General features: G+C 35.8%; 1 protein-coding gene across 15 annotated transcripts in view; it reads right to left on the reverse strand.

The window, feature by feature from the left end:
• LOC140153752 (uncharacterized) overlaps positions 1–16,821 on the reverse strand; it is a 107,660-nt gene that overhangs the window by 26,117 nt on the left and 64,722 nt on the right. For 11 of the 15 annotated variants that reach the window (XM_072176600.1, XM_072176589.1, XM_072176587.1 and 8 more), the window contains 11 exons: positions 12,923–13,036; positions 10,785–11,156; positions 9,930–10,166; positions 9,375–9,677; positions 8,762–8,821; positions 7,907–8,128; positions 4,646–4,759; positions 2,605–2,976; positions 1,750–1,986; positions 1,182–1,490; positions 19–72 (listed from right to left, as the gene is read on the reverse strand). In XM_072176600.1, coding sequence (XP_072032701.1) covers positions 19–72; positions 1,182–1,490; positions 1,750–1,986; positions 2,605–2,976; positions 4,646–4,759; positions 7,907–8,128; positions 8,762–8,821; positions 9,375–9,677; positions 9,930–10,166; positions 10,785–11,156; positions 12,923–13,036 — 2,394 coding nt within the window. The remainder of the gene's footprint in view (positions 1–18; positions 73–1,181; positions 1,491–1,749; positions 1,987–2,604; positions 2,977–4,645; positions 4,760–7,906; positions 8,129–8,761; positions 8,822–9,374; positions 9,678–9,929; positions 10,167–10,784; positions 11,157–12,922; positions 13,037–16,821) is intronic. The other 4 variants (XM_072176601.1, XM_072176596.1, XM_072176593.1 and 1 more) reach the window with 3 other exon arrangements.

Consider the following 16,821-nt stretch of genomic DNA (forward strand, 5'->3'; position numbering starts at 1 on the left):
AAATTTTGTTTAGCTTACCCACTGTTCCAGTAACACTTTCCGTGGTGCCTGCTACTGTAGTTGGAGCAAATACTACAAAAACAATGAAATAAGTGATAAAGCATTTCAATAATTTTAACAATGTTTAACAACCCGTTAGCTGGGTAAATAGGAGCGAGCACTAAAACGGGAAGAATCACTGAACATATGACATTATGTATAGTTTGGCGTATTGCTGCATACTCGCATAGCGTCAGTATCACATTCGTTTGCGATCGGCATTAACTGCCAAAAAGAGATGTTTTTCCATTTTTTTAACCTAATTCTTGACCGATTTCAACAAAATATAGGTTATATTACTCACAGTAATCTAAGCTATCTTCTCTTGTATGTTTCGTTATGTTTAGATCAAAATAGAAAAATAACCTTTTGACGGACAAATATATAACACACCAGATCTAGAATGTATTGACGGCCTCCGAATGTTACCGGTAGATGGCGACATTTCACAATCGCAAAGATTATTACTGTAGATTCAATGGCGACGAAAGAGATGTGAGTCCCTTTCTGTCATTCCGTATCTAACCATAACCCCGTACCCTTAACTATTTGATGTACCTTTTTAATCCTAGCTCCTTTTCATCCCTCTTTTATTTATTTCCTAATCGCGATCAACTTTGCCTGAAGCTCGACGCCCTGTGCGATTTCGCCAGCTCGCAGTACGCATCATGTTCGTCATACCATAAAGAGTTTTTGAGACCAATTCTTGGCCGATTTTAGTCAAATGAAGAGCTTAGTTTCAAAACCCCTTACATCACTTGCCCATTTTTTCAGAACATCAAAAATCATCAAAAAATCACTGATATTTGGGGGTTTGCAACAAAAGCAGTTTTTGGCGGGATGCTTGGGTAGGATGAGCATCCCGCCAAAAACTGCTTTTGTTGAAAAACACCTTATAGCAGTGATTATTTTGATGATTTTTTGATGTGTTCTCAAAATTGGGCAAGTGGACGTAAGGGGTTTTGAAACTAAGCTCTTCAAATGTTGTTTATTGCACTTCCCGTACGTTTCTCGATCTCCCGTATGAATTTGCCGACATTTGGATCCAAACTGACAGAGCCTTTCAATCAACATACAATCCTACATTATATACAACATTTCCCTATTTATAGATCGCATACGTTGCGTGCATGCCAACTTACTCGTTTCAAATGTAAACGGAGTGCCTCCAATATTATTATATACATTGGGCTCTGGTTGTCCTTCAGTTTCAATGACAGGTGCAACCTCAACGTCATACATTGTCTCTGGTCGCAAACCTGTAATTGTGTAATTTGTGTCGGCTTCAGCAGGAACATACACAGTCTGTGAAGGACCGCCATCTTGTGGAGTTAATGTAACGGCATATTGCGTAATGTTGCCAGGGTAGTTGTCTATTGTCGGTGGAGCATCATCAAAATTGAGTGTGACTGATCTTCCTCCAATATCGCCAACGGATGGAGATGGTAATTCTGATAATAAAATCATAGAATAATAGAATTGGAAATGATTAACGTTGCTTTATAAAATATTATGTCACAAGTTGTACTGTCATGTTGACCCTCATCCCATAGACACAATTGATTTGGAGTGGCTGGTCTGAGAAACGTGGTAAATATCATGTAGACCAAACCAAGTAATATGTGTCAATTTTCAATAACCTCCAATTAGCTACCCACACTACCAACTCAATAATTAACACAGGATATTAAATAAATTTTCTCTCCTTACCAACATCACAAATTAAAGTTTCATCGCTGTTATCTCTACAACTATTCCTTCCATCGCAAACATTGTCCGTGTCTGTACATAATCCATTTGAACAGAGGAATTGGAATGGACAGGTCTCACAGAAAGCTTCGTCTTCATCACTGGCATCAGCACAGTCTTCAAATCCATCACATGCCCATTCTTTGGAGACACATGCTCCATCAGCGCAGAAGAATTCATCAGGTGGACAAGTTGGTGCTGTGTACAATATTTAATATAATAATGGTTTATTTTGCGAATTAATTTAAGGGTGCAAATAACTTTCATATTACTGCCGGGTCATTCGATAAAATAAACTTTGTTTATTTATTTACTCTTTTATTACAAGTTTTAATGGCCGCTGTAAGCGGCAGCCGTTCAACGCACGTCTTGTCTGTAGTTAGCACAGATTGTGAATATCCAAACAGTAATTCCATGGTTTAAGACAGTCAGCGGTAAATACCCTATTCTTTTTTTATATATCAGCCTCTAAGAACTATTTTGATTGGTTACAAAGAGATCTATATCATCTGTTGAGCCAATCAGAGATATGGTAAGAATAGTCAGTATGGCTGATGGGAAATGGTGAGAGATCTAAAAGCTCTATTTTCATTGGTTTCTCAAATGCTTTTATCATGTAATTAGCCAATCAGGGGAAAAGAAAAGCAGTAGTGCCCATGGGGTTAATGCCTCCACCCAGGGCGTAGTACTCTCTAACTCTCGTGGTTTATTAATATAATTCTAAATGAACCGTGGGGACAGCGGGAGTCTGAATATAATATTCAGCGTAACAATTATCTTTGCATGTCTCTTTAAATGTTTCTTATTGATGCATACCTTCTGTTCCAGGTGTTTCAGTTGTACCACATACGCTTTCATCACTTCCATCAAAACAGTCTTCGTCTCCATCACAAACCCACGTGCCGTTGATGCATCCTCCACCATCACATTCAAATTCATAATCAGGATCACAAGTGCACATGGTTTCATCGGTGTAGTTGAAACAGTCGTAAACGTAATCGCAAGCGTAGCCGGCGGGTATACACACACCACTGTCCACACATCGAAATTGGTCTTCTGTACAGTTACAATTCAGTTCATCACTTGCATCTAACTCGCCAAAGCAGTCATAGTCCCAATCACACACCCATGTGGCGTTCACACATCCGCCCTCGGCACAAGCGAATTCAGTTTCGGGGTCACATTCGCCTGAGCAGAAAAAGTTTAAACAGTTAGTACATAGAACTCAATTGTCATAGTCATACACCGATTAACTTAAGGGCTTACTGATCCTGCCTTAAGTGAAATCAAAGATAATGCAACTTCATTAGTAACTATAATTAGATATGATATAATTGGATTAACTATTAAAACCATGTACGACCAATCTCTTTTTGATAGTCACTCTTAACACCGAGTTCAAACAACAAAAGTGAATCATAATGCTGGTTTCATACTTTCCTGTCGCTTGCCGCTTTGCCGCTCTGAAAATGATATTGCTTCACTGCGCAGTCGCACCACTCCACCGCTTTGCCGCGGTGGCAGCACCAATGGGATTTGAATTCAAGTCGGAGCGGTGCCGCTCTGACATATGAGAACAAAATACGATTTTGTAATGGTGCTGAGCAGCAAGAGTCATGCCGCTGCTGCTCAGCGGTGTGCTGAAGCGTCACCCCATTCAGCAGCAAGCGGCAGAAAGTATGAAACCAGCATTAGGAAGTTGAAAAGTGAATCCCGAGATCTTTGATTAAAGCTGAATTTACCCAGCAAACACAAAAAGGTTTTGAAAACGTTTTAAATAATTTCTATTTTGGCTTTTGATTTAGGTAAAAACATTTTAATAACATTAAAATGTCGGGTTATATAAAGGTCATGAAAACGTTTTAAAACGTTTTGTATGAAAACACACTACAACAATATTTTTAAAATGTTTTCAAAATGTTATTGTAAAATATTTTTGCAAACATTTTTTGCCTAATATTTTGTCAACACTTAAATAACATTATTTTAAAATATATGCACACCGCAAACACAGAAATGTTCTTAAAATGTTTTTATCAAAACGTTTTTATAAAAACATTTAAATTTCGGGTTATCTAAAGGTCGTGAAAAAGTTTTTAAAACCTTATTGCAAATATTTTTGGGCAAACACTTTTCGCAAACTATTTTTTTTCAACCCCCAAATAACATTTTGTTTAGAATGTTTTGTATAAAGTTTTCAAAAATGTTTTTGGAATGTTATTAAAACGTTTTTATACCCTTTATATAACCCAACATTTAAATGTTTTCTGTAAAACATTTTGTGGTTGATGGGCAGTAGATTATCAAAAAATGTTTTTTAATGTTATGAAAACGTTTTATACCCTTAATATACCCTTTATATAACCCGACGTTTTCTGAAATTTTTATAACCTTTTGCGAATGATGTCAAAAACGTTCTGTGTTTGCTGGGTATAGTGAATTTTTGACATCTGCTCATTGTCGGGGTAAATTTAGTTATTCCATTTAAAATCCACCCTACCACTGTGGAAGATTTGGGAAATATCTTCCACAGTGGTAGTATTGATTTCAAATGGAATTAATACATTAGCATCTCAATTTGAATTTCATACACCCTCTAAGAAAGATTCAACCCGAATATTCCACTGAGGGAGGATTTGTTTCAAATCCAGCTTTGTTCATTCCATTTGAAATTCATACTCCTCCTGTGGAAGATATTTCCAAAATCGTCCACAGGGGTAGTTTGGATTTTATATAAATAGAATAGTCCATTGTCAATACATGTCAATGGACAAATCCAAAATCTTATCACATGTAAAGTAACAATAGGGCCCACCCGGAGCTTCATGAGTATGGGTCTTTTGGCTTTATTTCTTACATCCATCTGTTTCGTCACTGGAGTCTTCACAATCAGCAACGTAGTCACAACGATAATCATTCGATATGCAAACATCAACGTTTGTACGACACCTGTATTCGTCCTCGGCACATTCTGAAATTGCAGAAAAATAATACAAGGAAAGAAGTGGTTGAATGTTATAATATGACTTAAGGTTATTAATTATTTTAAACTGTTGTGATTTGGTAGTTCACAGCATCTTACGAATGGTAGTGAGCTTTGGCAAAAATTGCATTGCTCAATTCATAGCGAGCGTGTAGAAGAATTAAAATATCACAGATATACTTTTATAGGTGCTGCGGTTCTTGAGTTACGTTGTGAAGAGGGCTGAAACAACAACACTTTTGTAAAACGTACATAACTAATTAACAACAATAAATTAAGGGAACTGGAATGAGCGTTTTGAGCGTTTCGACAGCATTTTTTGTGGGACATGAGAGCACATCAGACCTATCGAATTGCATTCTGAATACGAAGAATGTCTTTCTGATATCAAATAATTTTCATTTTATGAAATTCACGATATAATACAAATTTTATGACAAATTATTAAAATTTGATATTTTTCACATTTTGGAGATATAACAGTCCTCGAAGTAAATTTTATAAATTTAAGAAATAAAGGGTAATGCATGATCTTCTACACGAAAATGATGTGTCCGAGGCAGTAAAAACGTAAATAATGGGTGAGGAGCAGCCGAACCCATTATTTAAACGTTTTTACTGTCTATTACCACAAAATAGTGTGATTTAAAGAGAAAATATCAAATTTTTCCCCAAAATGTCAAGTTGTTTACCTCAAGATGGAGCGCATACGCGTAGCCAAAGCGTATGCACATTCCAATAACACAACCTAACATTCCATTCTCCCCTATAAGCAGGTATGCACATACAATAACACACCCCTGACATTCCATTCTCCCCTACATAAGCAGGTGTACTGTGTGCTCTGCTGTGCGCTGTGATGATAGAAGAACATAAAGTTCGTTGCCCTTGACACTTTATCGCTAATTAATGGTCTGTCACGTGACGCGTTTCAACAAATCACAGTGCGCGATTTTGAATAATGGGTCGTGGGGTAATAGAATTAATGATATAGGCTTAAAGTGTATGTAGCTGGGAGGAAAAGCCGACGATCAATTGAAAATTTTGACCTTTCATATTGAAGATATGGATTTTTTTCCCAAAAAGACCTAAATTTTTTTAGTGTTTGGGAAAAAAATCCATATCTTCAATACGAAAGGTCAAAATTTTCAATTGATCGTCGGCTTTTCATCCCACCTACATACACTTTAGGTAGAAATCATCAGATTTATAAAGTTTACTTCGAGTACTGTTAAATATCAAAAATATCAATTTTTAATGATTTGCCATAAAATGTGTATTACATTGCGAATTTCAAAAATCAAAATTATTTGATATCAGAAGGACATTCTTCGTATTCAGAATGCAATTCGATATGTCTGATGTGCTCTAATGTCCCACAATAAATACTGTCCAAACGTTCATACCCCTTCCCTTAAGCAAATTTGCAGAGTATACGATTTGTAGAATGAACTTTTGCAAAACATCAAGGTATTAATTTTCAATAATATATTGATCTAGATAATGAAAATCGATTTGTAGGTTGCTTCGACCAACAATACCTCGTCTACCCTTAAATAATGTATTTATTTAAAGAGGTGTGGTCCGATATGAGGCGTACCTTTAAAACAACATGTTTCCAAGTTTTTAGTTGTAGTGCTCCAACGGTTTTGATATGAAGACCTGCGAGCAAGAAGACGTAAGTCCACTTGGCCCCTCAACATGTATACACTAAAGTCACATAGAGTTTCTTAGGGTTTTATTATGTTTTAACATTAAAATACATGTTCCAGGGTGAAAACATCATGAAAGGTTGTGAAGGATTTGTTTTGGCCCCTGAACATGTATAAAACATTTACCAAACTATCCGAAACTATACGCAACTGTAGTGTATACATGTTGAGGGGCCAAGTGGACTTACGGTCTTCTTGCGCTCAGGTCTTCATATGAGAAGCAAAGACGTGGGTATAGCAATGTACAGGATGTCCCAAAAGTCTCGATACCATTTTGAACGTTTATAACTCAAGTATTCAGCAACCGACAACAAACATGAAGGTGTCTTTTCATAGATAAAACTCGTGCAATTATTTTAACACCAAATTTGCCATATAAAGCTACAAACATAATAAATATTAGTAAACTATGGTTAAACATTTAGGCATATTACACCAAAAACCGACAATACAATACCTTACAACACATTTCCAGATCCCAAGTATTCACTACCTCCTCTCAACATCTATACCAATTTCTCTCCATTCAATTTGATTGCAATATTAAACAGTTCTCATATTGTAATACAATAAGACTACCAAGATGACATTCAACACCAAGAAATATGCACTTATGCGTTGATTTTGTGCAGAAATCAAGAGAGTAACCATCTTAGATTGAACTATTTCAATCTTCAATTATCTGCTCTGACACAAGACTCATCCACATGGACATAATTCTCAATAATTCGTAGTGGACGATGAAAGACTAGGAGTTGAATATTGAACATTAGAATCGAAATTTTTTATTGTAACCAGGCCAAGGAAAACAATCGGTTATTTTCCATTAAAAGTGTTCAAAAGTCTAGGCATATGTTAAAGCTTAAAAGTCAAATTTGATTTTCAGTTGGTGTCGAAATTTCACAAGTATAGAAAGTGAAGAGAGAAGTTTAAAATTCAATTTCATAATTCTCAATGAGAATTCCTAGTTCTTCCTAGTATTGATATGTTGCATTTGAGGTGTACTTTTAATTGGTCTTGTATGTTGTAATATGGAAGAAAAGCGTATTATTAATTGCATAAATTTATTCTTTCCAAATAGGTATCTTAATTTCCCCGCGGCCAATCCATGTGAACAATATACTGATATAACGGTTCCAAATGGTAATGAGACTTTTGGAACATACATTTCCGGCGTGGTTAGTACAAATTACTATGTTTTTTGTTCACACAAATTGTGCTATTCAAACCAACATCTCAATTTTGATAAAGACAAATGTTGGATGAGGTTGTCAATCGGGTCAAGGACCTTTAATAATTGGCAACTGTAATCGATGCTATTGATATTATATATTGGACCTGAACCGTTGATAGGAATACCGTCAACAGCACAGGATATATCACATCCAACATCCTGAAGAGAACTGGAATTATCACACATTACCTGCACATCCCTCTTCGTCACTATTGTCTCTGCAGTCATCGTTGTCATCACAACGCAGATCCCACTCAATACATCTTCCATTAGCACAGTTAAACTGTGTGTCAGGACAACACATGAGTTCGTCACTTCTATCCTCACAGTCTGCATAGTCATCACACCAGAATTCACTTGGAATACATTCTCCATCGTCACAACGTGTTTGGTTTTCTGGGCAAGGATACTCTAAATCGCCAATATAATGAAATGCTGATTAATAAAACTACAACCATGACAACAACATTTTTAAAATGTTTTAAAAGTGTTGTCATGGTTATCGTAAAACATTTTTTGCCAAATGTTTTGTCAACACTTAAATAACATTATATTAGAATACCGTAAACGTTCGCCTAATGGCGCACCTGGGCTCCTTTGCCTTGGGGTAAATTTCATGTACAAAAATTAAGGGTATGTGCCCTGCTGGTGGGATTTTTATGGGAGGACACTTTTAGTTTGTGTCTAAAATTCCAGTTATGTCAAGGGAGCCCATAGCGCTATTAGGCGAACATTTACGGTATTTGCAGTAGGTTTATCAACAAATATTGTTTAATGTGATGAAAACGTTTTATACCCTATATATGTCCTTTATATAACCCGATATTTAAACGTTTTCTGATAACCTTTTTTAACCTTTTGCGAATGATGTCGAAAATGTTTTGCGTTTGCTGAGATCTTGTATATGTATTCACCTTTACATATTGCCATGTTGATGCGTTGATTTATTTGAGATATGTGAATCAAATATTACATTATAGCGTTATATTTAGTCATGTAAACTCATGTACAATTATATTGTACCATGTCTACCACATAACCTACCTGTAGTTCCATAACCGTCAGGATCGGAAGTAGTACTTGCTGCTGTCGTTGGAGCAAATACTACAACAATGACATAATAAACATGATTTTGTTTTATTACAAGTATCATTCTTGAAATAGAAACAATTTAGAGAAGAAATCCAACAATTTTTCACAACAAGAAACTCCAAGATCATATTTTAAAGGACTCTTTCACAACAGATAGCATAGTCCGTGGCCTTGGGTCGCAATCTTGATCAAAGTGAAGACAATTTACAATAAACAATTATTTTAAATTACGTACATTGCGTGCATGCCCTCTTTTCTTTCTTTCCTAATCGCCAACCAGTCACCGCGATCAACTTTGCCTGAAGCTCAACGCCCTGTGCGATTTCGCCAGCTCGCAGTACGCATCATGTTCGTCACACCATGAAGAGTTTTTTTCGAGACCAAATCTTGACAGATTTTGGTCAAATATTGTTTATTGCACTTCCCGTACGTTCCTCGATCTCCCGTATGAATTTGCCGACATTTGGATCCAAACTGACAGAGCCTTTCAATCAACATACAAACCTACATACATACAACATTTCCCTATTTATAGATTGCATACGTTGCGTGCATGCCAACTTACTCGTTTCAAATGTAAAAGGAGTGCCTCCAATATTATTATATACATTGGGCTCTTGTCCTTCAGTTGTAATGACAGGTGCAACCTCAACGTCATACATTGTCTCTGGTCGCAAACCTGTAATTGTGTAATTTCCGGCTTCAGCAGGAACATACACAGTCTGCGAAGGACCGCCATCTTGTGGAGTTAATGTAACGGCATATTGCGTAATGTTGCCAGGGTAGTTGTCTATTGTCGGTGGAGCATCATCAAAATTGAGTGTGACTGATCTTCCTCCAATATCGCCAACGGATGGAGATGGTAATTCTGATAATAAAATCATAAAATAATATAATTGGAAATGATTAACGTTGCTTTATTATGTCACAAGTTGTACTGTCATGTTGACCCTCATCCCATAGACCCAATTGATTTGGAGTGGCTGGTCTGAGAAACGTGGTAAATATCATGTAGACTACACCAAGTAATATGTGTCAATTTTCAATAACCTCCAATTAGCTACCCACACTACCAACTCAATAATTAAAACAGGATATTAAATAAATTTTCTCTCCTTACCAACATCACAAATTAGAGTTTCATCGCTGTTGTCTCTACAACTATTCCTTCCATCGCAAACATTGTCCGTGTCTGTACATAATCCATTTGAACAGAGGAATTGGAATGGACAGGTCTCACAGAAAGCTTCGTCTTCATCACTGGCATCAGCACAGTCTTCAAATCCATCACATGCCCATTCTTTGGAGACACATGCTCCATCAGCGCAGAAGAATTCATCAGGTTGACAAGTTGGTGCTGTGTACAATATTTAATATAATAATGGTTTATTTTGCGAATGAATTTAAGGGTGCAAATAACTTTCATATTACTGCCGGGTCATTCGATAAAATAAACTTTGTTTATTTATTTACTTTTTTTATACAAGTTTTAATGGCCGCTGTAAGCGGCAGCCGTTCAACGCACGTCTTGTCTGTAGTTAGCACAGATTGTGAATATCCAAACAGTAATTGCATGGTTTAAGACAGTCAGGGGTAAATACCCTATTCTTTTTGATATATCAGCCTCTAAGAACTATTTTGATTGGTTACAAAGAGAGCTATATCATCTGTTGAGCCAATCAAAGATATGGTAAGAATAGTCAGTATGGCTGATGGGAAATGGTGAGAGATCTAAAATCTCTATTTTCATTGGTTTGTCAAATGCTTTTATCATGTAATTAGCCAATCAGGGGGAAAGAAAAGCAGTAGTGCCCATGGGGTTAATGCCTCCACCCAGGGCGTAGTACTCTCTAACTCTCGTGGTTTATTAATCTAATTCTAAATGAACCGTGGGGACAGCAGGAGTCTGAATATAATATTCAGCGTTACCAATTATCTTTGCATGTCTCTTTAAATGTTTCTTATTGATGCATACCTTCTGTACCAGGTGCTTCAGTTGTACCACATACGCTTTCATCACTTCCATCAAAACAGTCTTCGTCTCCATCACAAACCCACGTGCTGTTGATGCATCCGCCGCCGTCACATTCAAATTCATACTCAGGATCACAAGTGCACGAGGTTTCGTCGGTGTAGTTGAAACAGTCGTAAACGTAATCGCAAGCGTAGCCGGCGGGTATACACACACCACTGTCCACACATCGAAATTGGTCTTCTGTACAGTTACAATTCAGTTCATCACTTGCATCTAACTCGCCAAAGCAGTCATAGTCCCAATCACACACCCATGTGGCGTTCACACATCCGCCCTCGGCACAAGCGAATTCAGTTTCGGGGTCACATTCGCCTGAGCAGAAAAAGTTTAAACAGTTAGTCCATAGAACTCAATTGTCATAGTCATACACCGATTAACTTAAGGGCTTACTAATCCTGCCTTAAGTGAAATCAAAGATAATGCAACTTCATTAGTAACTTTACACATCAACAAAATATAATTAGAAATGATATAATTGGATTAATTATTAAAACCATGTACGACCAATCTCTTTTTGATAGTCACTCTTAACACCGAGTTCAAACAACAAAAGTGAATCATAATGCTGGTTTCATACTTTCCTGCCGCTTGCCGCTTTGCCGCTCTGAAAATGATATTGCTTCACTGCGCAGTCGCACCACTCCACCGCTTTGCCGCGGTGGCAGCACCAATGGGATTTGAATTCAAGTCGGAGCGGTGCCGCTCTGACATATGAGAACAAAATACGATTTTGTAATGGTGCTGAGCAGCAAGAGTCATGCCGCTGCTGCTCAGCGGTGTGCCGCTCCGCTTGCGCTTGCAGACAAGTGTAAGCGGCACGATGAAGCGTCACCCCATTCAGCGGCAAGCGGCAGAAAGTATGAAACCAGCATTAGGAAGTTGAAAAGTGAATCCCGAGATCTTTGATTAAAGCTGAATTTACCCAGCAAACACAAAAAGGTTTTGAAAACGTTTTAAATAAGTTCTATTTTGTCTTTTGGTTTAGGTAAAACATTTTAATAACATTAAAATGTCGGGTTATATAAAGGTCATGAAAACGTTTTAAAACATTTTGTATGAAAACACACTACAACAATATTTTTTAAATGTTTTCAATGAAAACACACTCAATATTTTTAAAATGTTTTCAAAATGTTATTGTAAAATATTTTTGCAAACATTTTTTGCCTAATATTTTGTCAACACTTAAATAACATTATTTTAAAATATATGCACACCGCAAACACACAAATGTTCTTAACATGTTTTTATCAAAACGTTTTTATAAAAACATTTAAATTTCGGGTTATCTAAAGGTCGTGAAAAAGTTTTTAAAACCTTCTTGGAAATATTTTTGGGCAAACACTTTTCGCAAAATTTGTTTTTTCAACCCCCAAATAACATTCTGTTTAGAATGTTTTGTATAAAGTTTTCAAAAATGTTTTTGGAATGTTATTAAAACGTTTTATACCCTTTATATAACCCAACATTTAAATGTTTTCTGTAAAACATTTTGTGGTTGATGGGCAGTAGATTATCAAAAAATGTTTTTTAATATTATGAAAACGTTTTATACCCTTAATATACCCTTTATATAACCCGACATTTAAACGTTTTCTGACATTTTTATAACCTTTTGCGAATGATGTCAAAAACGTTTTGTGTTTGCTGGGTATAGTGAATTTTTGACATCTGCTCATTGTCGGGGTAAATTTAGCTATTCCATTTAAAATCCACCCTACCACTGTGGAAGATTTTGGAAATATCTTCCACAGTGGTAGTATTCATTTCAAATGGAATTAATACATTAGCATCTCAATTTGAATTTCATACACCCTCTAAGAAAGATTCAACCCGAATATTCCACTGAGGGAGGATTTGTTTCAAATCCAGCTTTGTTCATTCCATTTGAAATTCATACTCCTCCTGTGGAAGATATTTCCAAAATCGTCCACAGGGGTAGTTTGGATTTTATATAAATAGAATAGTCCATTGTCAATACATGTCAATGAACAAATCCAAAATCTTATCACATGTAAAGTAACAATAGGGCCCACCCGGAGCTTCATGAGTATGGGTCTTTTGGCTTTATTTCTTACATCCATCTGTTTCGTCACTGGAGTCTTCACAATCAGCAACGTAGTCACAACGATAATCATTCGATATGCAAACATCAACGTTTGTACGACACCTGTATTCGTCCTCGGCACATTCTGAAATTGCAGAAAAATAATACAAGGAAAGAAGTGGTTGAATGTTATAATATGACTTAAGGTTATTAATTATTTTAAACTGTTGTGATTTGGTAGTTCACAGCATCTTACGAATGGTAGTGAGCTTTGGCAAAAATTGCATTGCTCAATTCATAGCGAGCGTGTAGAAGAATTAAAATATCACAGATATACTTTTATAGGTGCTGCGGTTCTTGAGTTACGTTGTGAAGAGGGCTGAAACAACAACACTTTTGTAAAACGTACATAACTAATTAACAACAATAAATTAAGGGAACTGGAATGAGCGTTTTGACAGCATTTTTGTGGGACATGAGAGCACATCAGACCTATCGAATTGCATTCTGAATACGAAGAATGTCTTTCTGATATCAAATAATTTTCATTTTATGAAATTCACGATATAATACAAATTTTATGACAAATTATTAAAATTTGATATTTTTCACATTTTGGAGATATAACAGTCCTCGAAGTAAATTTTATAAATTTAAGAAATAAAGGGTAATGCATGATCTTTTACACGAAAATGATGTGTCCGAGGCAGTAAAAACGTAAATAATGGGTGAGGCGCAGCCGAACCCATTATTTAAACGTTTTTACTGCCGAGGACACATTATTTGCGTGTAAAGGATAATGCTGCACCCTTTATTTCTATTCTATTACCACAAAATAGTGTGATTTAAAGAGAAAATATCAAATTTTTTGCCCAAAATTTCAAGTTGTTTACCTCAAGATGGAGCGCATACGCGTAGCCAAAGCGTATGCACATTCCAATAACACAACCTAACATTCCATTCTCCCCTATAAGCAGGTATGCACATACAATAACACACCCCTGACATTCCATTCTCCCCTACATAAGCAGGTGTACTGTGTGCTCTGCTGTGCGCTGTGATGATAGAAGAACATAAAGTTCGTTGCCCTTGACACTTTATCGCTAATTAATGGTCTGTCACGTGACGCGTTTCAACAAATCACAGTGCGCGATTTTGAATAATGGGTCGTGGGGGTAATAGAATTAATGATATAGTCTTAAAGTGTATGTAGTGGGAGGAAAAGCCGACGATCAATTGAAAATTTTGACCTTTCATATTGAAGATATGGATTTTTTCCCCAAAAAGACCTAAATTTTTTTAGTGTTTGGGGAAAATAAATCCATATCTTCAATACGAAAGGTCAAAATTTTCAATTGATCGTCGGCTTTTCATCCCACCTACATACACTTTAGGTAGAAATCATCAGATTTATAAAGTTTACTTCGAGTACTGTTTAAAAATATCAAAAATATCAATTTTTAATGATTTGCCATAAAATGTGTATTACATTGCGAATTTCAAAAAATCAAAAATATTTGATATCAGAAGGACATTCTTCGTATTCAGAATGCAATTCGATATGTCTGATGTGCTCTAATGTCCCACAATAAATACTGTCCAAACGTTCATACCCCTTCCCTTAAGCAAATTTGCAGAGTATACGATTTGTAGAATGAACTTTTGCAAAACATCAAGGTATTAATTTTCAATAATATATTGATCTAGATAATGAAAATCGATTTGTAGGTTGCTTCGACCAACAATACCTCGTCTACCCTTAAATAATGTATTTATTTAAAGAGGTGTGGTCCGATATGAGGCGTACCTTTAAAACAACATGTTTCCAAGTTTTTAGTTGTAGTGCTCCAACGGTTTTGATATGAAGACCTGCGAGCAAGAAGACGTAAGTCCACTTGGCCCCTCAACATGTATACACTAAAGTCACATAGAGTTTCTTAGGGTTTTATAATGTTTTAACATTAAAATACATGTTCCAGGGTGAAAACATCATGAAAGGTTGTGAAGGATTTGTTTTGGCCCCTGAACATGTATAAAACATTTACCAAACTATCCGAAACTATGCGCAACTGTAGTGTATACATGTTGAGGGGCCAAGTGGACTTACGGTCTTCTTGCGCTCAGGTCTTCATATGAGAAGCAAAGACGTGTGTATAGCAATGTACAGGATGTCCCAAAAGTCTCGATACCATTTTGAACGTTTATAACTCAAGTATTCAGCAACCGACAACAAACATGAAGGTGTCTTTGCATAGATAAAACTCGTGCAATTATTTTAACACCAAATTTGCCATATAAAGCTACAGGGTGAGTCAAAAAAAGTGCAATAGAGAAAAGAATCAATTTTTATTTAAGAACCGATTTGAACCTTTTAGGTTTTAAAACATTTTATAAATGATATATCTATTAGTGACCTTGTGTGAAAAAACCAAGGAATTAGCATTTACCGTTTTGTTTTTATGACACATTTTATAGCTATACCCAATTTTAATGTTTGTCCAAGAAGCATCTAAAATTTAAATGTCAGCCCACTCTGGGTATGGTAGATTTGGAACAACAGATATTTTCTTAACCTCATTGGCATTGAAATAAAATGGAGCACCCAAATTGATATTGTCCTGGGTCTTGTTTAAGGAAAAGAAACATTATTTGTTGTTATTTTCATTTTACCTTTACTTTACAGATGTTTATTCTCTATCAAAAACATACACATTTGTACGCGGATTTTTTCAAATGTCGAGATGAAATGCGCGCAAATTGAAGTGGAGTGAATTATAAATATCCAGTAAGTTGGACATATTGGGATTAAAAAACTGGAATTGGAGTCGAGTGAGGTATGAAGGACTTAAAATAATGTTAGAAAGTTTGTTTGAACAGAAAAAAGAAATTAAATTAACGCAAAAATCAACCTTATTTAAGTTAAAGTCAGTTTCAGAGCTGGTGATTTTATTGTGCATTGTGTGCTCTCATTCAAAATACATGGTACCTCGTGGACAAATAAGGAAATTGGGTATCGTAGCGAAAGGACATATAAAAATTAAACGGTAGATGTGATTGACTTCATTTTTTCGCAACAGGTGACTATTGAGTGTGGCATTTATAGAAACTTTCAATAATTGGAAAGTTCAACGTGGTTCTTACATAAATATCGATTTTTTGCTCTATTGCACTTTTTTTGACTCACCCTGTACAAACATAATAAATATTAGTAAACTATGGTTAAACATTTAGGCATATTACACCAAAAACCGACAATACAATACCTTACAACACATTTCCAGATCCCAAGTATTCACTACCTCCTCTCAACATCTATACCAATTTCTCTCCATTCAATTTGATTGCAATATTAAACAGTTCTCATATTGTAATACAATAAGACTACCAAGATGACATTCAACACCAAGAAATATGCACTTATGCGTTGATTTTGTGCAGAAATCAAGAGAGTAACCATCTTAGATTGAACTATTTCAATCTTCAATTATCTGCTCTGACACAAGACTCATCCACATGGACATAACTCTCAATAATTCGTAGTGGACGATGAAAGACTAGGAGTTGAATATTGAACATTAGAATCGAAATTTTTTATTGTAACCAGGCCAAGGAAAACAATCGGTTATTTTCCATTAAAAGTGTTCAAAAGTCTAGGCATATGTTAAAGCTTAAAAGTCAAATTTGATTTTCAGTTGGTGTCGAAATTTCACAAGTATAGAAAGGGAAGAGAGAAGTTTAAAATTCAATTTCATAATTCTCAATGAGAATTCCTAGTTCTTCCTAGTATTGATATGTTGCATTTGAGGTGTACTTTTAATTGGTCTTGTATGTTGTAATATGGAAGAAAAGCGTATTATTAATTGCATAAATTTATTCTTTCCAAATAGGTATCTTAATTTCCCCGCGGCCAATCCATGTGAACAATATACT

The sequence above is a fragment of the Amphiura filiformis genome, chromosome 5 (genome assembly GCF_039555335.1).
Source record: "Amphiura filiformis chromosome 5, Afil_fr2py, whole genome shotgun sequence".
Taxonomy (NCBI): domain Eukaryota; kingdom Metazoa; phylum Echinodermata; class Ophiuroidea; order Amphilepidida; family Amphiuridae; genus Amphiura; species Amphiura filiformis.